Here is a 24,504-nt window from a genome sequence, read left to right on the forward strand (position 1 = left end):
CTTTGGGGATCAAGGGACAACAAAGATAGGGGAGTAGCCCCTGTCTGAGGAGGTTTAAGACCTCTTTTCCCAGCTAGCCTTCCCTCTCACACAACTAGGATCATAACTCCCCGCTGGAGTTTTCTGATGTTGAAGAGGAAATATCACCAAAGAGATAGATATTTGGGCTCTGGAGTCAGGATGGACCTGGCTCACACCTCCGCCCTGCCATGAGGAACAGTTGGAACCCTCATACACTGCTGATGGTGCAACCACTTTGCAGACCCATTTAGAAGTTTATTATAACACACCCTTGACATATGACACAGCAGTTCTACTCCAGAAAGCTGTTAAAACATAAAACGTAAACAGAAACTTAGCTCTTGCTCCTTCCTAGTTGAATGATCTTGGACAATCAACTTTACCTCCCTGAGCCTCAGTTTGTTCATCTGTAAAAATGGGAATGTGGTAATGGAATCTCCAAACTGGCATGTGCGGAGAAGTCAATGTGAAAATGCATGTGAAGCCCTCAGCAGGGAACCTGGCACCTGGAAAGACCTGTCAGTCATGGAAGCTGTTTGTGTTAATTTATGTGGATCCAAAGGAACTGTTCACAGAGCTCCTCCTTGCTGGTGTTGATTATAGTTGGAAAGTTGCTTTGTTTACTAGGCATCCCAGTGCCTAGCATTAACCACTCACTCTCTATATTCTCTGAGTATCTTATAGAAGTGAACAAAACCCAGTCCCCTCTCCAGGCATTCAGCACCCCACAGAGAAACAAGAGAAAACAGGCAATGTGATGGGGCAACATATGGGAGCCCAGGGAAGGGTCTCCTTGCTGAGACTCAGCATGCAAGGGGCTCGGCAGAGGCTGGTAGTCTAAAACTACTTGTGTACTTGACCATCTTCCAAGGCCGTTCATTCCATGACCCTGATGAAGCTGATTCTGGTACAGACCAGTACAGGAAGGGCCTTGAGAGAGCTTCCAGCTTCCTCATTTCACAGCTGGGGAAACCAAGGCCCAAGATGGAAAGGGACTGGTTCAATGTAGGTGGCAGAAGTGAGATTTAAACCTTGTCTGACTTTGAAGCCTGTGTTAGTTTGGGTCCTCCAAGAAGCAGACAACACCAAGACGTGCAGGAGAGACTAAATTGAGGAAGCACCTGTGAAGGTTGAATGTGAGGAGCAGAGGGAGGTGGGGAGATCCCTCAAACCATAAAGCTGGTCTGACCCCTGTGAGGGAGGAGAGGGAAGGACGGAAGATAGGGCAGGAAGAGTCTGAGACACAGTTCAGTTCTCAGAATGTTTGGCTATATCAGTTGGGAGTCCCCAGACTAAAGGTGACCCCAGGCAGCCCCCTGTCCCACAAGAACAGGCCTATACTGGCACCCCAGCATGCTCAGTTCTGGCTGAGAAGAAGCATGGACTTGGCACAAATGTGGCGGTGCATCCAGAGGGGTGGCCTCCGAAGCTGTTGGTCAACTCTGCCTCCCACAGCAAGGTCTCCTGAAGGAGACCTGCACATTGCATTCCCATGGCTGACACCAAGCCTGAGTTCCTGTGGCCGCCACCTCCCATTGTATTCCGAGCGGAAAAGCAATCTATTTCAGGACAATGGTAGGCTTTGAGCTGGAAATGAAAAATTTTAAGTAAATAGTCACAGGGACCACTAACCAAGTAGTTTTTTGTGTATAAGACTTCAAATATGAGCCCTTCACATATATGATTTTATTTAATCCTCAGTAACACTATGCAGTGGGCATTATCATCTGCATTTTACACAGGAGGAAACTGAGGTTCATAGAAGCATTCGAGTCACACTGATGGTACCTGTGAAGTCAAAGCTTTTGAGTGGCTATTTTAACTCCCACCCATGGACACATGGTAGCATGGTGTTAGGGTTGAGTTGATTAAGGCTCCTAGATACTGGTGACAGAAAACCAGACTCAAGCTGCCTTTAGCATTTGTTCACATGAACAGAAAAATCCTGTGGTGGTGGCTTCAGGCTTGGCTGGATCCAGGGACTCCAGTGATGAAGACCTGAACTCTTTTCATCTCTTGGCTCTGCTACCCTGACTGTTGACCCCATTCTCAGGCAGGCTTTTTCTTGTCATGGCCTCCTACATCTCTAGACGTGTATCATTCTTACCACTACTCATCCAGCAGAAAGGAGCATCTCTTCCAGTACTACTAACAAAAATCCAGCAATCGAATCTCATTGGTTCTGCCATTTCTGAACCAATCACTGTGGCCAAAACAGCGGAATGTGTGGATTGGCCAGGACTTGGTTAGGTGACCGTTCCTAGAGTCCTGGACTGGACGGTGTGTGGGGTCAGCCTCAACCACATGGACTTTGAGTAACCAGGGGGGAGTCCTCAGAATATTGGGGTACTGGGACCAGAAAAAGGGGAGATAGAGTTTCGGAAGACTGATATAGAAGTTGCAGATAGGTGCGTCCTGGTGAGAAGGGTAGAGGGGTCCATGGTTTTGGTCTTCTGGCCTCCTGGGCTCTTCTCCATGATGAGGTGGGCAGGCATCCTGAAAGCTCAACCTTCCCTCCCCTTCCAGCGTCTACTGGGACTATGCCATGACCATCCGCCTGGAAGAGATTGTCTACCTGCACTGCCACCAGCAAGGTGGGGACTGCGAGGGGAGCACGGGGCTGCGGTGTTCTTCCTGCCCCCACCTCCTTATTACCTGTGCAACCTCAGACAAGTGATTTCATCTCTCTGAGCCTCAGTTTCCCCATCTGTAAAATGGGAATCATAACAGCACCTACTCATGGTCTTGTTGTGAGAATCAAATGACCTATGTTAAGGGCTTAACATCAAAGCCATGATATTAGTTGCTGTTACTTATTGAGCACTCATGATGTGCCAAGAACTGTTCTAACTATTTACATGTCTATTATTTAATTGTCACAACAACCCAGTGTTAAGGGCTCCATTCCAAGTTCAGAAGTGAGGAAGCAGCTCGGCACAAAGACACACAGCCGATAGATTCCAGAGCCTGGACTCGAACCCAGTTCTTTGTCCCTCCAAAGTTTGCTTTGCAAATCTGGAATTAATGACTAGGGTCTCCCTTTTAAAGCTCAAAAGAAGGTATATTCACTACAAGTAGAGGGCCGTCCTGCTTTGGAAAGCAAGGGATCTGTGACCTACCAAGGCACAAAACATTAAGCTTATTTAATGATAGACCTGGGTTCAAATCGAGGCCCTGCCACTTACCAACTCTATGACCCTGGTAAAGTTACATAACCTATCTGAACCTCAGTTTTATCATTTGTAAAATAGGCAATAATATTTATGCCTCATACTTTGAGTACTACAATAAGATGATGGCTTTAACGTGCTGTGCTTATACACAGTAAGTGTCCAGTACATGCTAGCTATCTACTTCCCGGAGAATGGGTAGGTCTAAAAGCCTCCATACAAAAACAGGTCAGGTAGATTTGTAGAGGGTGCTTGAGGGACATGGGGTGTTTGGGGGCATTATTTTCCCTTGGTGGGTGGCTATAGAGAAAGTCAACCACACTCTTGACTGTGTCATAGAGTTCCTAGTCAACGATGACGGTAGATGGGAAGGAAGGGACTCAAGAGAGATAAAACCTGCCCCTGACCTTCTGCCAAGGCCTTTCCCAGGGCCTGGGAGCAGGTCAGTGGGTCTGGCTCAGCATGTCTAATGGGGATATGGTGGCTCAGAGGGCCCCATCACCACACCTCATAGTGACTCCCTGTTGGGTCTTCTTTGGCCGGGTCATGGCGGTAGTGGACAGCGGTGGGACGGTGGTGTTGGTCAGCCAGGACGGGATCCAGAGGCCACCCTTCCACTTCCCTAAAGGAGGGCACCTCCTGCAGTTCCTCTCGTGCTTGGAGAATGGGCTGCTCCCTCATGGGCAGCTGGACCCACCACTCTGGTCTCAGAGGGGGAAGGTGAGTGAGTGTGGGGACCCAGGGAAGCCGAGGTTGGGGTCAGCCTTGGGGAGCAGTCATTCTTGCCCATGGGCCCTTATGTGGCTTCACAGGCTCTGCATACCCCATCAAGGGCCTCGGGCTGTTCGGGTTGGGAGACAGGTGTGTCCCAGGGACCATGTATTGGGACATGTTCTTTCAGGGCAAAGTATTTCCCAAACTACGCAAGCGAAGCCCTCAGGGTTCCGCCGAGTCCACGTCTTCAGACAAGGAAGATGACGAGGCCACAGATTACGTGTTCAGGATCATCTACCCTGGCATGCAGTCCGAATTCGGTAAGCTGCCTTGTCCCTGGGCCTGGGGAGCCCCCCATTAGCTGATCCCCAAAATGACCCAGGCATTTGTAATTAGAAGACAGGAGATCTGGGTTCTGGGGCCAGCCGGGAGACCTGGAATCAGGAAGTTCATATCTTGGCGGCATCTGTTCCCCACTAAATGAGAACAGAAAACCACTCTCTACTTAGATAATGAAGACATGGCTTGCCGGGAGGTAGCATGGGGTAGTGGCAGTGACATGGGCTCTGGGATCCTGGTTGAACTTGGGCAAGTAAACTTCAGCCCTCAGTGCCTCAGCTTCATCATCTGTAAAATGGGGATGTTGATAGCACCTATTTCATAGGGCTCTTGTGAGGATTAAGTGAGATAAGGCACTTGGTACAGAGAACATGTAAATGTTAGCTGCTATTATGGTATTATTGTACTTCAACATACTGTTGTAAAGATTCACTGAGATAATAGATGATCAATGTAAAGCCCATAGAATAAGGCCTCGCACACAGTAGGTCCTCAATAAATGGTAGTCAAAACAGCAGAGAGGAAGCAAAGCACTAGGCTCTAGTATGCCCAATGATAATATACGTCCAGCCATTTTCATGGTGACTGCCATGAAACAGATGCTTAGGGAATGGGGACTGTTGCTCTTAAGATCATCATTACCGTGGGCTTTTCTGAGAATTAAATGAATTAATATTTGAAAAGTTCTTGGAAGGAGGCCTGGCATTTATGAAGCACTGTGTGGATGTCCATTAAAGCAATCACTATTAAGTTATGGGTTCTTTCTGTTAACCTCATTTCATTTAACCCTCTGGGGCTCCCTGGATCCCATTTGACAGACAATGGCTCTGAACCTCCCTTTGCTTAAGTGACGTTGGCTACACAGTGAGAAGTTCTTTTGAAAGCAGATGTCCTTCCAGGAAGGACGGACTAACATTGCCAGGCCGCTTAATGCTCCATCTCTCATCCATCATTGAGTCACAACCAGGGTGTGGGGCAGGCTTGGTGGTAAGGTCTCACGTGGTGCTGGTTAGTGTATTTTCATCCATATATTGCGTCATAGCCAGTTAGGAGCAAAGCCTGGTGTTCCTGCATTATTAAGAACCACACAGTATCCTGAAGTGTTTGGTACTATGTCCATTCCCACTCCAATCAAGGTCTGGAGCCATCCCAGCCTGTCCTTGGCTTCACAGCCCACCAGAGAGCTGATTCATTAGAGAGGACCAGATGCCCTGTGGCCACCTTCCCAGAAAAGTCTCTCCACAGGGGCTCATCCTCCAACAAATGACTTGTAAGCTCCTGGTGGGAGCCCGGCTGAGTGCTGGATGTCCCTTATTTAGGGTATGTCAATATTAGCCTCTTGTTGACTCTGCATGTGCCAGTAGGACATGTGCTAGCTGTGCCCACCCACAGCCCTCTGTGCATGCTGCCCCACTGCCAGCTCCCAGTCTCAGGGTCTTTGTGCCTGAAGGGGTTCTCCGGCCACCAGGGTCCTTCTGCCCATGTGTGGGGCAGATTAGAAGTGTCAGGGCATCCCTGCTCCCTGAGCAGCACTGAGCCCAGTGACTGACAGGAGGTGGTATATAAATGCCCCAGCTCCCTTACCCCTCAGGTAAGAAAACTCTGACACATATGTTCTGCACATCTCCCAGAGGTCTCCCAGGAAATCAAGTGCCAGTTACCCACAGTGGTGACTGACACTTTACTCTTAGCCTCCTATTCCTGTCTCACTTAACCTCTCCCTATCTGTGCTTCTTGGGGACACTTCCCAAATAAACTATATGCACTTGAATCCTGTCTGTCTTTGTGAGAAACCCCACCCAGTTTAGTTTATGTAGAAAGGGCTTCCCAGTCTTGGCACCACTGACATTTTGGATTGAACAATCCTTTGTGGTGGGGGCTGTCCTGTGCATTGTGGGATTTTGAGCAGTGTCCTTGGTCTCTACCCACTAGATCCAAGTTACAGCAACCAGAAATGTCTCCAGACATTGCCAAATGTCTTCTAGAGGCAAAATCGCCCCAGGTTGAGAACTGCTGGTTTAGAGAAAAGAAAACATCACAGCATTCAGTGCTGCCACTGCAATGTGGCCAAGTGACTTGTACTCTCCTGGCCTCATTTCCTTGTCTGTAGAATGGGGATAACAGCACTGCCCTAGGATCATATTCTGAGGAGCCAGTGTGATGATACATCAAACACCTGATGTGACACGTGACTAATGTTCAGTGAGCTATAGTAGGTATCCTGTATTGAATGCCACTGTGTATCAAGTCCACTTCTATGCTATCCATGTCTTAATTCATGTAATCCTCACCACAGCCCTCCCAGGCAGATACCACTGTCATCAGCATTCCCTGTTTTTCAGAGGAGGGAACTTAAGACACAGAAAGGTTAAGAAACTGGTCCAAGGTTGGCATGGCTGGAATTTGAACCCAGGTGGTCTGGCTCCAGAGCTTGTGCCTATCACCACTACTCCATGCAGATCGTTTGTGGAGGACAGGGCATTGTGGGTTCACCCCTTCATCCTCAAAGTCAGATTCATCCATCATGGAAATGGTAACCCCATGCTTGGTTGGTTTTTCTCAGGGGCCTGAGCCACACAGAGTTATTTTTAAAAAACAATCTTTATGCTTATGCTTTTCATCTGTGGGAGGTATAAAGTCTTTTCTGGAGAAGTGCCTAAATCAGAAATGGGCAAACCCTTTCCTGTGGGCCCATTTGTCCCACTGCCTGTTTTGTAAATAAAGTTTTATTGAAACATGGCCATATTCACTCATTTATATATTGTCTGTGGCTGCTTTCATGCCACAACAGCAGAGTGGAATAGTTATGACAGAGACTGCATGGCCCACAAAGCCAAAAATATTTACTATCTGGCCCTTTACAGAAAAAATTTATAGACACCCGCCTTAAATAATGAGAGAAAAGAGTTTCTCTCTGTGGGAGGGAAGGTGTAGTCACAGGTGGTTCAAAACTCTCTTTCAGTGTCTTCTTACCCATCTCCACAACTTAGATCTTTGCCTGCCCTTGTGCACAGAGGAGGCAAAGACAAGTTCTAGAACACCTAGTTAAGTTCACAGTCAGACAAAGGCATTTTCAGACAGCTCTGTGGCTCTGAGTGTCTCTGTATGTCTGGTGTGGCAGGTACAAGCCACATGTGGTTTACCAAGCACTTGAAATACAGCTAGTCCAAATTGAGGTATGCTGTAAGCGTACAGTACATCTGGGATATTGAAGACTTTGTACACAAAAAAAGAAGACTTTAAAATATCAATAATTTTATACTGATTATATGTTAAAATGATAACATTGTGGATATATTGGGTTAGGGAGACTATATTGTTGAGATTGACTTCACCTGTTTCTTTGCCCTTTTAGTGTGGCTACTAGAAATTTTTTAATTATGCAAGTGGCTTATAATGTATTCCTGCTAGACAGTGCTAGCCTAGTACAGAGCTTCTCAACCTTGGCACTGTTGACATTGGGTCTGAATAATTGTTTATGTGTGGAGTAGGGGAGTGTCTTGTACATTATAGGATGTCAAGCAGGATCTCTGGCTCTGCCCATTAGAAGTTAGTAGCATCTAGCTAATTCCCAAGTGGCGACAATCAAAATTGTCTCCAGACATCACCAGATGCCCCTTGGGGGACCAAAATTAACCAGTTGAGAAACACTGGTCTCAGGCAAGAATGGTATGGGGAGGTGACAGCTAAGGGGAAAACAGCTGAGAGCGTGAGTAGCATCTTGGGGTCTAATCCCCTGGGTTTATACAAAAAAAGATACCCATAGCACCTCATGTTGACTGGGTGGTTTGGGGCATGCTGCTTAAATACTCTGTGTCTCAGTTTCCTAATCTGTAAAAAGAGGTAACGATAGTACTTATGTTCAATAAGTGATGTCTGTTGTTAGTGAAAAGAGAGGGGGGACTTCAGTCAATAGACCAGCTATGCCAGTTATTACCTGGTAGGGCCTTGACTGATTAAATAGTGTCTCGTTCTGAGCTTCACTTTTCTCTTCTGCAAAATGGGAAAAGAAGCTCATCCCTTACAGGCTCATTAAGGATGATTAGGCATGGCCCTCAGCACATAGTAGGCACTTTATAAATATCAGCATTCTTTCTTTCTCTGGTCAGACACAGTACGTGGAGGAGGGCAGGGGAAAGGTTCAAGCTCCAGAGAACTGATTCTTTCGGTCATTTCGGTGTTTTGCCCACCTCAGACCTTCAATTTCACTGGTGCTCTTTGTTTTGTGTCTCAAGTTGTTCCCGACCCCTTGGGCAACACGTTCCCTGTCTCCGTGGGCTCTCCCTGGATGGTGGTTCCTGCAGGCCGGTCCATGTTGGTGGTGGCCAGGGACAGCCGGTGGGCACAAACCAGATGGGATGCCACCCTCCCCACGCCAGGCCTGAAGCAGCAGCCCCCCAGTAATGTCTGGGGTCCCCCACCCCTGGGGCTGGGTGCTGGCCACCTCTGCCATGTTGTCATTTCAGTCTTGGTCCCAGGGGAGATGGAGGCAGAGACAAATTGATACCTTTAGTGTCCATCCTCCACCCTGCAGGGCACAGCTTGGAGTGTATGGGTTCAGTAGTGAAGGGGTCCATTGGTGATGTCTGCAGTGTGGGAGGGGCTGGAGGCATAGACATGCTTGCCACACTGGGTGCAACTGATCAGTGCTTGCCTGAGATTCACTAAGAACTGGGTCCATTTTTCTAGAATATTTTACAAGTGCTGAGTGGTCTTTCTTGGATGGCTCATCGGTCAGTCTGCATGGAGAGTAGTAGTATAACAAGCTGCTTTTGGTGACCCCAAAACCCTCGTTCTTTAGGCAGCTTCCTACTCTGTCACTGGGTAAGGGCAGACCCTATCAACTTTGGAGCTCTGATGACAAGCTGGGGGCCAGGTCCACAACTACCCTCCCCGTGGAGCCTGAAGGAAGAGGCGGGGTGTTATCAGTCATCCTTGAGGACACATGGCACATGAGGCAAATGTACACCCCTCTTAATTTCCTAGAGCAGGGCTTGGCAAGTTATGGGCCACAGGCCAAATTCAGCCCATGAGCTGAGAATGTTTTTTACATTTTTTAAATAACTGAAAAAAAAAATCAAAATAAGGATAATATTTTGTGACAAGTGAAAGTGATATGAAACTCATATTTCATTCAGCACCTATAAATAAAGTTTTATTAGAATACATCCATGCTCATTTGTTTGCATTTTGCTTATGGCTATGTTTGCACTACAATAGCAGCATTGAGTGATTATGATAGCAATCAAATGGCTCACTAACCCCCAAATATTTTTTTGCCTGGCTCTTTACAGAATGTATTTACCAAGCCCTATCTTAGAGAAAATAAAATTTTTGCACTTGTCTGGAACTGCCAAGAGGCCAAGAAGTTAGTTATAGAAATTGTAATGTGTATGTCACCAGTATGTTTGTTCTGCAGCATTGCAGATGCTGAGGTTTTTCATAGAGCTGGGAAAGAAAGCAGTAAGGGAAGCAATAAGTGCTGTATCCTGAGAGTAATTGATCAGGAATCACCAATGTCCAGGAGTTAGGAAATCAGTCATGCCCTCTTGATTCTCAAATGTGGCTGCCATGTCAAAATTGTTTTTGAAATACAGACTCAAGGACTGTATCTCCAGGAGGTTTTAATTCAGTAGGTCGGGGGTGGGATACAGGCTTATGGCTTTTTAACAAGCCCCCTCCCCACATGATTCTGGAGGGTTACCGACCTATTTGAGACCCATTGTGGGGCAGCTGTATGGCTCAGGACCATGGACAGTGCTGGTGCCCTCATCAGTGGGGATTCCACTAGGTCCTTACCTTTTGTGCCCTGCCTCATCCGATGAGTCAGGCACCCATCTGTCTCACTACCAGAGACTCTGTCACCCAGAGAGTCTATTTCTAGAGACTCACAACTGTCAGCCTTCCCCAGAAACCCCTAGGAGGCTCCCCTTCCTTCAAGTCAGCCTCCTGTGAGGACAGCTGAATGACAACATGGTGAGGCTTGGTCTCCTGCTCTGGGATTGGACCTATTTTCTTGGTTCTGGTCTCTCTCTCTCTCTCCCTCTGTTTTCTTCCTCTCTCTTCAGCTGTCATCAGCTCTGCCCATTTGCTGATGGCTCCAAATCTTGGTGGTGGCTTTCATTGGATCAGGTGGGCTCAGGGACCTGGCTCAGGCAATGATTGGGCTCACTGTTTTCTGCTGTGACATTCAGTGTCTTTTTCTGCCCCTGTGCTGGCCTGGGAGTGAGCCGCTTGCTTTGGGATGAGGTTTCTGTGACCACATAGGCTTAACCAGGGCTCTTTCTCTGCCCCTTTTATCTACCACAGTCCCCCAGGACCTAATGGATGTCTCTGTGAGCAACCTGCCATCCCTATGGCAACCCAGCCCCCGAAAATCCTCCTGCCCATCCTGTTCACAGAGTGGCTCAGCTGATGGTGGCTCAACCAATGGCTGCAACCATGAGAGGTATGAGGGGCTTGAGCTGTAGATTGAGGGAACAGAAAGATTTACCAAAGATTTGTAGATACCCACTGCTTGCCCTGCACTGACTTCAGAGGAGTGAACATAAGTTATGGAATCATCTAAGTCTAGGTTTACTCCTAGCCTTGTGAAGCCTTAGCTGTTAGAGCTTCCTTAAATGTATCAGTCAAGATAAACAAATTTGCCGCAGTAACAAACAGTCCTAAAAATCTCAGTGGTTTATTATGACAGTGGCTTATTTATCATGCGTGTCGTGTCTATCATGGGTCTGTACATTAAAGGGCCTGACTGATGGAGTTACCAACTCCTTGAATATTGACAATCACAGTGACAGAGTAAAAGGTAAGTTGGAGAGGCTTGAACCAACAGTTAAACACTCCAGCTTGAATGTAGCACCTGTCATTTCCACTTACACCTCATTGGCCCCATCCACAAGAGGCCAGGAAGTGCAGTCTTCCCACACTCCTAGAAAGCAGAAACCAGAAGTATTACTTAATGACTACCACACATGCCTCAGTTTGCTCCTCCCCCGAATGGGGACACTAATGCTTATTTTATATAGCTATTATAAGGACCAATCAAACAACAATTTAAAGTAGCCAGCTTGTGGTACCCGGCACATAGTAATGTTCGTTAAATGACACTTATTATTTTATTGTGTAAAGTTAAATCCCCAGACTATCACTTTCCTCTTCAGAACTACGCAGTCCATTCGTAAGAATGGTCTTGTTTCCCACTGACCCAGCCTGGCCTGGGAGAATGGAATCCTTTTTTTGCTTGCTGGGCCTTGGGTGGTCCATTCTTCAGCCATAGGAGCATGGGGGTTGGCATCAAATTTTTGAGGTTATCTAAGCCCTGGCTTTCGATGTGCAGTCTGTGAAACAGCAGCATCATCACCTGAGCATCTTCTCAGTCCTTCATCCCAGACCTACTGAAGCAGATATACATTTAATTAGACCCCAACATCACGTGTGTATTTTTAAGTTTGAGAAGCACTGATATAACCGGAGAGTCTTACATCTTAATGTGCAGCAGAATCACCTGGAGGAAGTAACAAAATGTAATGGTTCCTGGTCTACTTCCTAGAGGACCTGATTGAGTAGATCAGCGTGGGGCCTAGAAATCCACATGTTGGAGAAATTCCAAGTGATTCATGGGCTACTGGTCCATGGATCACTGAAACATGCAGTTCTAACATAGGACTCCCTCTTATCTGCTTAAACACCTGTAGCGACAGCAATCTCACCATCTTGCAGATAGCCAAGTACAATGTGGGACAACTGCCAGCGTGATGCTATTCTCATGCAATCTGAGCAAGCCTGAGCCACACCAGCCTGAGAGCATAAAGAGTTTGGCTTTAATGTCTAATGTCTCCCTGTGCATAACTGGAGCGCTTCAGCCATGCCTCCTTCCCAGTCTCCTGGATTTCCCTGGGTGTCTCCTGGGATGTTTTTCCTCCCTGTTCTTTACAGGAATGCACAGCACTCCCTTCAGCAGTCCTTGCTTTCTTCAACAATGCTGGGGTCTTACCCTACTCTCCTCTTTCAGCCAAAAAAGCCCCCCAAAATTCCCATGCAAGGAGTAGCTCTGAAGCAACACCTGCTTTGTAATCAGCCAGACTCTGAACCCGTTTTGCTCATCTGATTTAGCTGGGTCACATTAGAAGTCAGGAGTCTTTCTGCAAGTGACAGAAACCCACTTCAGACTGGTTCAAGTCAAAAACAAAGTCTGTTGACAGAACCGAGAAGGCCAGAGGCATAGTGGCTTCAGGCATGGCTGGATCAAGATGCACAAAACAGGATTCTCTGTTTCTTCAGCTTTTGCTTCTGTTTGCCGCTATGATGGTTTCATTCTTAGACAGGCCCTTCTATGTAGTGGCAAAAATGGATCCCAGCAGCCACTGCCTCATATCTCACTGGCTTAGGAACTTGAGCAAAGAAAAGAGTGTCTATTTCCCAGTCATTCCAACAGAAGTCCCAGGGCTGACTCTCACTGGCTCAGGTTGAATCACATGACCATCTCTGACCCAATCAGTGATACTGCAACCTGAGTTCTGTACTGGATGGAATTAGCCCCACCCAAAACATAGAGACAGAGAGTTGGGGAAGGGAGGACTCCCAAGCTGATAGCAGAAGGGGCAGTGATGCTGTATGGGTAGAAACAATACTCCCATAGTCCATTTGACTGGGTAGTTTCAGTTTGCTCCTAGAGATAACAAGTTGTACTCCTCTCCAGAAAACCTGTGTGGATCTGTCCTAAGCATCTCCCTCTTCTTCTGCCTGCAGGGCCCCCCTGAAGCTTCTCTGTGACAATATGAAGTACCAGATCCTTTCCAGAGCCTTCTATGGATGTGCGTATTGGTCTTATTTGCCATTCTAGTCTCCAGAGAGCATTCACTGAGTGCCTACTACCTGCCAGCGATATCAGAGAAAGGAGCCTGGCTCTGTGAACTGCTGCTCCTCTGTTTCCTAGATGTCTAGTTTTGATGAAGTTATATTAACCTCGCTGAGCCTCAATTTCCTCATCTACAGATTGGGGATAAATTTCATTCCTCAGTCCTAACAGGGGGCAGTGAACAGTGGGGTTCCTTGATGGCCAAGATTTGATTTAATCACTGTTACATTCCCAGTGCCCACCTTAGAGTGTTTGTTTTCAGGGTTGAATGAGAAGTGTGCATAAAGCCCCTAGCACCTAGTATTGCCCATCATGGCTGTTCAGTGAATGCCAGTTCCTTTTTCCCGTTAGCAGAGGCAGACAAGGGAAGCAGCCTGATCCCTTCCCAAAAACTTAAAAATCAAATTTATAATACAAGTATTCTGATTATTTCCATTTAACAGATGAGGAAACTAAGGCACAGGGAGGTGAGGTGACTTGACCAAGGTCACACAGATAATAAGCAACAGAGCTAGCACTCAAACTCAGGCCTGTCTGACTGCAAAGGCTCTGTTTTTCCCACTCTACTATATTGCTTCGTAGCAGGTTTTATTTCCCCAGCCTCACGAACCTAGATAGGGAATAGAAAATGTGTGTATTTTCAGGGATTCTAGAAAAGCGTTACTACATCATTCAAGGGCCTGCAAAATTGCATGGTACGTCGTATCCCCGAGTGCTGGAAAGGCAAGGAGAGCATGAGCTCCCCAAGATCAAGGTTTTTTTCTGTTCTGTTACCACCTATCCTAATGCAGAGTCTGGAATGGAGTAGACTGTGGGTGAGTATTTATGGAACCCAAATGGAAAAGCTTCCTGGAAGAAGGGGTGGGGGTCAAGATGGGCCTCTAATGATATAATCACACAATATGGCTCATCCCTGATGGCGGTTTAGAGCCCAGAGCCCGGGTTCTGAAGCCAGGCAGCTTGGGTTCAAATCCCAACTCCATACTTCTTAACAAAGTGAACGGACAAGTGATGAAACCAGTCTATGCCTCGGTTTCTCCATCTATAAGATGGGGATAATAAGAGTTCCTCTTCATAGGGTTGTGGTGATAATTAAATGAGTTATGTAAGCTCCAGAAATGGGTCCATGGAATGTAGTATGGGCTGTGTAAGTTAGCCATTGTCATCATCATCATCATCATCATGATTATCCTCATTGTCGGTAGGGGCAAGTCCTCAGGCTCTGGAATGTCTAGAGACCTCTCTGGGAGTCAAGAATGAGAAGGTGAGAGAGAGCAAGAAGGAAGAGACACAGTCAAAACAAATAAGCCGGCATTTGCCTAGTGCCTCCTGTGTGCCAGGCACTGTGCCTTCCAGGTGCCCAGTGTGGAGTGGGCGAAGGGTGACAGGTTGGCAGACATTCTTTTAACAGTGCAGGGCAATCTTTGAAAGCAAACCATGTGCCCTCGGCATCTTCTCAGTTATGACTCACCAGGACCTTCTTTATCCAGCTGCAGTTTGAACAAGAGTCTTCCTCCTCTCTTACTCTCTTTCTCTCTTGGCATGAATTAGAGGCATCCAGAAGCACCGTGAGTCTGAAGAGTCACTAGCCCCTTCCTGCTTGCCCCTTCTCTGCCTCCAGCCTATGAACTGGTGTCACCCTGACCAAAACTGAGAAAGGAGATAGGACTTCCCAGGGTCACAGAGTTATTAAGCAATGAAGCCAACAAATGACTTTAGCCCTCTGAGCCTAACCTTTTTTTCCCAGAAGAGGGTGACGATGAGAATTTGCCAGGTCGTGAGGGTTCACTAAGATTGTAGATGGCACTTAGACTCCGTGAAACAAGGCAAAGAGTGTTGGATATTGGATGATGACCCTTTCCCTCCCTCTTCTGGCAGGGCTTGCCTACTGCAGACACCTGTCCACTGTGAGGACCCACCTATCAGCCCTGGTCAATCACATGATTGTGTCTCCGGACTTGCCCTGCGATGCTGGACATGGGCTGACAGCTGAGATCTGGGAGCAGTACCTTCAGGACAGCACAGTAAGGCTTGGCCTGGCTCAGCCTGGGTCAGAGACTCGGGGAATGGGGTGGGGGGGTGTCTTGACTTCTGAAGAATAGACCCACCTGCTTGTGGGGACTCAAGGGTGTTGTGTGACATCCTTGGGTTCTTAATACCCAAATTGAAGGCCCTCTCCTCTTCTTGAGAGTTCCAAGACCCATAGCCTGTTTCTGCCCATTGGGCTGATGACCAAGAAGGATGGGAAATACATATGCTCTCCTGGAAGAAGTAAACATGAATCAGTCACTAAGCATTTATTAAGTATTAGCTGTATGATCAGTGCTGCAGAAAGTGCTGTGAGTCCCCAGCCAGAGGAATTTACAATCTGGTTGAAACTACTTAGATTGATGAGAGTAGCTAAGCTACAGGGAGACAGCTGGACCAAGAAAACCCCACCACTGTTTGAAACTCTCCCATTTCTGTCTTAAAGCCTAAGAATTCTTCCACAAGGTATTTCACCTGGAGATAGATTCTAAGTTTTCCTATTAGAATACAGATGTCCCTGGAAGGAATATGTTTATGTTTGAAAAAAGTTTTATAGTTAGTTTGGGAAAGAAGATTAAACAACTTTCTGTATCCTGCAGGACTTCTCAGAACCTTGGCTATGCTAATATGCTTGTCATTCTCAAGAAATTTCGGGCGTGTGGGAGAGCATATGGAATACTCCCTCAAATGTATTTGGCCACAGAAACCTTTTTGGAAAAGTATGGAAGGCAGACTCCACTTTGAGAAATACTAGTTTAACTGCTGCCAAGAGCAGCCATTCGGAGGAGATACCCATTTCCTCCACACTGGATGAATCTAGTGGCTCTGTCAGCTGTGTGCCTTTCTGCCCAGGCCCTGGGGAGGCCAAGCTGGTGAGCACCCGGATAAGGGGTGGCTCTCCCACACCAGGTGAAGGTGCTATTCTGTGTATTAATTTGGGAACTCCTAGGGACTCAGTGAGAAAAACAAGCTGGTTCCCCAAACTAGACAAGCAGAAGAGTTGTTTTACATTTTTGCCATAAATAGTTGTTTTTCTAAATTATAGGAAGAATGCCTACTTACTGTAATGATTCAAAGAATGAAGAACGCAGGTGTATAAAATACAAATTTTTAAAATATTATCCATCTGCTACACTCCTCTAGTTTATGTCCCTGAATTAACAAATATTATCAGTTTGACATAGATCCTTTCTTACATTTTCTATGCTTATACGTTCATAGATACCTATTAGATATACCTGTAATTCTTATTTTTAAAAAATAAGGTGACATTATATATGTATTTTAAGCGATGAACTTACTTTTATAGCAAGGATGCCTTTCAGATCTCTGGGTGAAATGTCGAATGTTAAAACCGCAGCACCTCATATATGGGTGGGCCATAATTTATTCACCTCTTCCCCTAATGATAGACATCTGGCCTCTCCCCCTCTCTTTTTTTTTATTTCAAACAGTGCTGCAGTCTATATTTCTATAAGCACATACCTTTCTGCACTAGTGCTTTTATTTCTAATGTAGATTCTTAGAATAAAATTGATATGAATTTAAAATTTAAACAGATATGCCAGCTTACTTTCTCAAAAGGTCATGGTGTTCATAATCCCGGCAGTCTACGAGAGTGCACATTTCTTGAAGAATTTAGGATTTATAGACATCTGGGCTCCCCTCCAGCTTTACTGATTTAGCATCTCTTGGAGCGGAGCCCAAGAATTTATATTTTTTGAAAGTTCGTCAAATGCTTCTAGCGATCTTGTCAATTTGGGAGGCACTAGTCTAAGGACAAATTGATTGAAACAGTAGTCAAAACTGAATATTTTTCATCTAACGTTTTACAACCCTTTTATAACTTGTTTGGCCATGTTTTCACCTTTGTTGGTTGCATTGTTGTATTAGGGTACACTGAGACGCAGTTACAAATAATTCCTGCTATTTTAGTTGCTTGACACCACAGGGGTATATTTCTTGCTCACTTAATAGTTCTGGGTGGGCATTCCTGCTGAGTGGGCATCTCTCCTTTCTCTAGAATGATCATTCAGTCTTGTGGCCTCACCGTCCTTCAGGGACTCATGGTCATCTGCCTCCAGACAGCAGAGGGGAAGTGGAGAGACTGAGGGGAGTACACCTACTTTTTCAAAGCTCTGGCCTTGAAATGGCTTGCATCACTTCCTCTCACATCCCATTGGTAGATCCCAGGCTAATGGCCACACCTAACTGCAAGGGAGGCTGGGAAAGAGAGTCCAGCTCTGGGCTCCAGGAGAAGAGGAGGTGGATTTTTGATGAAGAGTTCACACATAGCCCTCTGATTTTTAAACAGCTTTGACAAAGCAGTCTACATAATGCAAACCAAAATTCCAGTAGGGACAAGAGAATGGCTGTTTTTGCCGTTGTTTTGGGGTACATCTAAGACTAGCAATAAGATGTGAAATATTTTTTTTTAATTTTGGAATGTGAAATAAAGAGTTAAGAGGAAACAGAAACAGGATCCAAGTGCCCTTTAGAGTAGCTTTTAAGAAATCATTGTCACTTTACACACACACACACACACACACACACACACTAATAGGACCTGCTGGTCACCCAACTAGACTCATTGTAACTGCAAAGCCATTGCCTAAAAATGAATTTTTAATAAAGCAGAGGAAATCTACTCCACAAGAGAACAAACAGTTGTTAAATTCATCCCAAGTGTGCACAAAAGAGATTAGTATATGGAGAACCAGCTGCAAATGTTTATGGTGGATTGGTTTGCTTTAAAACAATTTTCTTAGAGCTGAGTCAAGATTAATAAATTCAAGATAATATTCCAAAATAAGCGTAGTACACAAAATTGACTGAAAATTAAGTAGAAATGTAAGTTCATTACATGCTGGCCTTTTTTTTAAAACAAAAATTACTCATTGAATATCTTTTTGTGTAGATTCTCACAGATGCACCTCCCTCCCTTTTCCTCTCTGGGCAGTATTCCCATGTAGACGTGCACTGTTCCGCCATTAGTGGGCAGCTGAAGGGTCTCCAGGGTTTTGCTTTCTCTTTTGATGCCACAGTGGATATCTGGGTACATATGGTTTTGCTCATTCACAGCAGGATCTCTGAGGGTTAGGTCCAAGAAGCAGTACTCCCCGGTCACAGCCTCCACTCCCTGGTTTTCTGTTGACCAAACCCTTTGCTCCCTCCCCCACCCACCTCCCACCACAGAGTTACGAGGAACAGGAGCTGCTGCGCCTCATCTACTATGGGGGCATTCAGCCGGAGATTCGCAAGGCCGTGTGGCCCTTCCTCCTAGGCCACTACCAGTTCGGGATGACGGAAACAGAAAGGAAGGAGGTTGGTTACCCCGATGGGCAGTGGGGTCTTTGGCAACAAAAAGAGCCAAGTTCTGTGGGGCTGGGGGAGCTCCTGGGGGAGCTCCTGTCTCATGTTGGCCCAAGGTGGCGCAGGGAGACTGGGGAACCAGGAAGCTCAAGGCCAGCGCTGTCCAATAGAAATACAGCACAAGCCATGGGTGTCTTTTTTTAAAATATGCTTTCTATGTTGAGATAAATATAGATGCCCATGCAGTTGTAAGAAAAAATGCAGGAAGATGTCACATATTCTTTATCCAGTTTTCCCCAAACCATGGTGCAGTATCACACCTGGGATATTGTCATGGGTGCAAGATACCAGTCTTATTTAGACTTCCTGATTCACTTGTACTCATTTGTGTGTGTGTGTGTGTGTGTGTGTGTGTGTGTATTTAGTTCTCTGCAGTTTTATCACACGTGTAAGCTTGCCTATCACCACCTCATCAACATACTGGACATTTCTAGTACTATGAGCATCCTTGTGCTGTCCTTCTGTAGCCACATGAACCTCCCACCACTCTCCCCCATCCCCAACCCTGGGCCACCACTGATTTATTCTCTATTTCTATAATTTTGTCATTTCAAGAATATTGTATAAATGGAGTCATACAGTATGTGACCTTTCGGAATTAACATTTCTCAGCAATTCATCCAAGTTGTGTGTATCAACAGTTGGTTCCTTTTATGGTTGAGCTATGTTCCACGGTGTGGGTACACCATGGTGTGTTTGACTCTCCACCTGCTGATGGATAAGTGGCTCATTTCCAGTGTTTTGGCTATTACAAATAAAACTGCAATGACCATTCATATGCAGGTTTTCTCATGAGCATAAGTTGTTATTTCTCTGAGATAAATGCTCAAGAGAGCAATTGCTGGATAATATGGTTAGTATTGTAAGAAGCTTATAGTTTTATAAACTGCCAAACTTTTGCATGGCTGTAACATTTTATGTTCCAGCTAGCAATATATGAGTGATCCACATGTGCATCCTAACCAGAGTTTGGTGTTGTCATTATTTTTCGTGTTAGCCATTTAGACAGGTATGTAAATCGTATTTCATTGTGGTTTTAATTTGCATTTCCCAAATGGCTAGTGATATTGAGCATCTTTGCACATGCTTACTTGCCATCTGTATATCTTTGGTGAAGTGTCAGCTAATGTCTTCTGTCTATTTTCTAATCGAATTGTTTGGGAGTTCTTTATATGCTCTAGATATTAATTCTTTGTCAGATATGTGATTTGCAAATATTTTCTCCCAGTCTGTACCTTGTCTTTTCATCTTCTTAACAGGATCTTTTACAGAATAAATTTTTGATGAGGTTCAATTTATCAAGTTTTCCTCTGTGGATTATGTTTTTGGTGTCAAGTTAGAACTTTTTGCCTAGCACTAAATCTCAAAGCATTTCTCTTATGTTTCTTTCTAAAAATTTTGTAGTTTTACTTTTTATATTTCAGTCTGATCCATTTTGACTCCATTTTTGCATACAATGTGTTGTTTACCTGAAGGTTCATTTTTTTGTCTATGGATGTCCAGTTGCTGTAACACCATTTGTTGAAGAAGCTAGCTTTCCTCCATTGAATTGCTTCTACATCTTTGTCAAAAATCAGTTGGGCATATTAGGGTGGCTTTATTTCTGTATTCTTTATCCTGCTCCGTGTGTGTTTGTGTGTGTGTGTGTGTGTGTGTGTGTGTGTGTGTGTACACATATACATATATACATATATATACACATGTGTATATGCATATATACGTGTATATACATATAGAGCACTATAATTAGTACTCTTCTGCTAATACTACACTGTCTTGATAACAGTAGCACATATGTAACTTTAAATGTTGTATACATTGCATTTTTAAGGGTAAAAAGAAACAGATGCAATTAATATTTTCAAGCTTTTTATTTTGAAATAATTATAAGAAGTTGCAAAAATAATTCAGAGATCCTGTGTGAACATTGCCTTACTTTCCCTAGTGGAAACATCTACAGAACCACAGTGTATTCTCAAACCAGGACATTCACAACAGCACAGTACCACTAGGTAGACCGCAGACCTTACTAGGTTTTGCATTTGCTTGTGTGTGTGTGTGTGTGTGTGTATGTGTGTGTGTGTGTGCGCGCGCGCGCGCGCGCACATGCACGTGCATGCATGTGTCATTTCATCAAAGTGTAATTAATTTTAATCATATTTTATTTAATCCAGTATATCCAATATTGTTATAATTTCATCATGTAGCAGTATAATTACTAGTAAGATATTTTACATTATTTTATTTGCACTAAATTTTCAAAATCTGGTGGTATTTTACACTCTACATACCATCTATGCTGTTATTAACTAAATATTTGTCTCAAAATGGACTCACTTAAAATTTTATATAACTTATATAAAAAGATATTTTATATCCCTGCCATCAATGGAAAACCAATATGACTTGCCATAGGTGGAAGGAAACTAAAAAATAAATGGCAAATGACAAAATGATATAATTCAGTTCTACCTAGATGCAGTAGCCTGCCTGAAGCCTACTCTCTCTTTGTTAAAAATGGAGATTATAAAGTGTGAAGGAGATATTAATGACACGGTAGCACCAGCCTGGCCTTCCTGCTAATCAGAAAAATTGAAGGAAAGTTGAAAATGGAAGTTTCTTCACTGCGTGGTTGCATGTGATGAGGCCTGTGCCAGTGAACTGTCTAAGTCATCTTGGTACCAGCCTGAGGCCCATCTCTGCTTTCCCTTATGCCTGGTGGATTCCTGGGCAGATGCTCACCAATAAATCCAGCATGCCAGGCCCTGTGCTCAGGACTAGGGACCCAGAGGTACATTAGATGAAGTTCTTGCCAGTTAAGTGGGGTTTTGCAAAGTCAGTTGGAGGCAAACTCAGGGTTCGTAAGATCACATGGAAGGCACCTATGCCAGACAGAAGGCTGCCAGAATTCTTTAAAGGAATTGCTTCTAGGCAAGGTAAGGGTAAGGAGGGGCCTCAGGAAGAGGGGACAGCAAGAGCAATCCCTAGAGGAGACACTCGCATGATGCAGGGTGTGTATGTCTGTGTGCGTTTGTGTGGGGGAGGGCAGAAGGGTGTGGTGGATGTGGGTGGCTGAAACATAAAGGACAGAGGTGTGGGGGCAGCAGCAAGTGGTGGGGCTGGAGAGGGAACAAGGAGAAAGGCTGCTGAGTGGTCGATGGATAGGAGGGGCCGTGCTGGAACAAGCAGGCACCTGGAAGGAGGCTCAGACTCCTGAGTCAGAGCCACCCTCTCCCCAGGGGTCCTAGCATTGGGTGTGACCTCGTATCTGCCCTGGCAGGTGGACGAACAGATTCATGCCTGCTATGCACAGACCATGGCTGAATGGCTGGGCTGTGAGGCAATCGTGCGGCAGAGGGAGCGCGAGTCTCATGCGGCCGCCCTGGCCAAATGCTCATCAGGGGCCAGCCTGGACAGCCACCTGCACCGGATGATGCACCGAGACTCCACTGTCAGCAACGAGGTGATGGGAGGCTCACCTCAGGGAGCAGGGGGGCGGTGGAGGCCAGGATCTACTCCATCAGGCTGTTGTAGGAATGGTGAGGGCTGGGTGTCTGGGGCCTTGGGACAGAGTCTCACCCCCCGTTTTTGGGTAGAAGGTATCTTTGGAGTCTGACAGACCCGAGTTTGAACTCCCTTACTTCTGGGCTTTGATCTCCTCATCCATTAAATAGAAATAATCATTTGCAGGGGAGGTCTGTGTGTAGCCCAAACGAGATAGTGCGTATAAAGCACCCAGCACAGAGCTAGACTTTCATTTATTCAAGAAACCTTACTGAGTACCTACCATGTGCCAGGTACTATCAGGAATGTTCTGGAATGTCCAAAGTGCTTCCGTGACCAAGTCAGATATATCTGTCCTCACAGAATCTCTAGCAGCCCAAAGCAGTAGCTGAGAATTAAGTTAATTCTCTTTACTAATGATGGACCTGCCATCAATTGCCACACTAATACTGCATGACAGACAACCCCCAGAAGTCAAAGACTTCCAACAATATGCATTTCTTCTCATCAGTCTGTGGGTCAGTTCTCTTCTGAGCCAGACTGGGTGGGCTCACTCTCGTGCTTGCTGTCAGCAACTGGTCAGCTAAAATGTTTGTTGACCTTCACTGGGCTCTCTCACATTCCTGGGGTGACTTGGTTCTGCTCCAAGTCTCAGCCTCCAGCAGGCTAACCTGGGTATGTTTTCACAGTGAACCAGATCCGTATGAGAGACACACAGCACTTTTCAAGCCTCTGCCTTGGCGACTTTGCTAACATCCCATTGGCCGAAGTAGGTCACATGGCCAAGCCAAGTAGAGTAGGCAGGAACTAGAAGTTACAGGATGAAAAGCATGTATACAGAGAGGGGAGTAAAAAATTGGGCCATTCATACAACCAGTTACTCTCAGTCAGGGATAAGGATAAATCTAGATTTCCTGACTCACCAGCTGTCCTTTCTGAACTCAGTACAGGGACCCTAAGCAGGAAAGATGCAGCCTAACTTACTCTCCCTCTTGCCTCTTTTTCCCTCAGTCCTCCCAGAGCTGCAGTTCCGGCCGGCAGAACATCCGACTGCAGAGCGACTCCAGCAGCAGCACACAGGTGACCTTCTGGAGGCCCCGCCCCCTCCCCACCCAGCCCCACCCCCTACAACTTGGAATAATGGGATTAGATGCCCATCATCTACAGGTCACTTATGGTTTATTTGTTTTAGCTTTTTATACTAGCATTAAAATTTGAGTTTTTAGTTACACAAGTGATATATGAATCTATTTTCCCTGTAAAAAAATTAAAATATTGCACAGAAAGTTAAATTTGGCTGTGACCATCCTTAATCCCCACTTGCCCTCCCTAGAAATAACACTGCTATCATCAGTTTGCTGTGTATCCTCCAGACCCTTCTGTATGCCTTTACATACAGCGAAATATGTAGGCAGTATATAGTCAATATACTGCAGTGTTTGGTAGTCTTAAAATTTCTACATAAACACCAATGTATGTATTTTTCAATAACTTTCCATTTTATTCAGTGAGAAGGAATGTTAATTCAGTCTTACTCGATATTAAAGAAGCGAAGTATAAAAATTGTGCATACTATGTCACTTTATGTGTAAAAAGCACAAATATTAATATGTGCATGTATTTGCATCTTTCTTCAAAAACAATAGAAGGATAACCAGAAACGAATTAAAATGGTTACCTATGGGAGGTGGGGGCAAGGAAAAAAGCTACATTTCCCTGAATATACCTTGTTTTCTTATTTTGACTTTGGAGTTGGGTAAATTTTTTAACATAATTTAAAGCAAGTTAATCAAAAAGAAATTTAAAAAACTTAAACACTTGAAACTAATAGTAAATCAAATTGGTGACATAACCATACAGCAAAGAAATTTTCAGGTGACATGGTCTTATACTGTCTTATACAGTCTATCCTTGATGAGATATAGCCTAAGGACACAAAGGACCACAAATAAATCTTTGAAATGTATTCTGGAGATTTTTCCATAGTGTTTGATATATAGTTGATCCTTGAAAAACACAGGTCTGAACTGCTCAGGTACACTTATATGTGGATTTTTTCCAATAAATACGTATAATACTGTAAATGAATGTTCTCTTCCTTACAGTTTTCTTAACATTTTCTTTTCTCTAGCTTTCTTTATTGTAAGAATAGAGCATATAATACATATAACATACAAAGTATGTGTTAATCACTGTTTATGTTTCCAGTAAGGCTTCCAGTCAACGGCAGGCTCTTCGTAGTTAAGTTTTTGAGGAGTCAAAAGTTATACTTGGATTTTTGACTCTGCGGGTGGTTGGCAACCCTGTCTCCTGCATTGTTCAAGGATCAGCTGTACACCTGACTACTTTTGAAAATTGATCCATTATAGTCAACCACATGGATATAATATTCTTTGTTTAGCCTTTTCCTTATGTTGTCAACTAATATTTTACTTCAAAAAAATTTTGTGTGCATAAGTTTGTATGATGAAAGGTATTTTCCTCCCATTTCAATTCCCT

At 44.9% G+C, this 24,504-nt stretch overlaps 1 protein-coding gene across 3 annotated transcripts in view; it reads left to right on the forward strand.

Annotated features, from left to right (window-relative positions):
• Window positions 1–24,504, forward strand: part of SGSM1 (small G protein signaling modulator 1) — an 83,455-nt gene that overhangs the window by 41,687 nt on the left and 17,264 nt on the right. For 2 of the 3 annotated variants that reach the window (XM_039861803.1, XM_039861804.1), the window contains 10 exons: window positions 2,548–2,615; window positions 3,748–3,911; window positions 4,093–4,225; window positions 8,480–8,644; window positions 10,554–10,692; window positions 12,993–13,057; window positions 14,980–15,125; window positions 18,325–18,453; window positions 21,782–21,964; window positions 23,017–23,085. In XM_039861803.1, coding sequence (XP_039717737.1) covers window positions 2,548–2,615; window positions 3,748–3,911; window positions 4,093–4,225; window positions 8,480–8,644; window positions 10,554–10,692; window positions 12,993–13,057; window positions 14,980–15,125; window positions 18,325–18,453; window positions 21,782–21,964; window positions 23,017–23,085 — 1,261 coding nt within the window. The remainder of the gene's footprint in view (window positions 1–2,547; window positions 2,616–3,747; window positions 3,912–4,092; window positions 4,226–8,479; window positions 8,645–10,553; window positions 10,693–12,992; window positions 13,058–14,979; window positions 15,126–18,324; window positions 18,454–21,781; window positions 21,965–23,016; window positions 23,086–24,504) is intronic. The other variant, XM_039861805.1, reaches the window with a different exon arrangement.

This window comes from Pteropus medius, unplaced genomic scaffold (assembly GCF_902729225.1).
Source record: "Pteropus medius unplaced genomic scaffold, Ma_sr-lr_union100, whole genome shotgun sequence".
NCBI lineage: Eukaryota > Metazoa > Chordata > Mammalia > Chiroptera > Pteropodidae > Pteropus > Pteropus medius.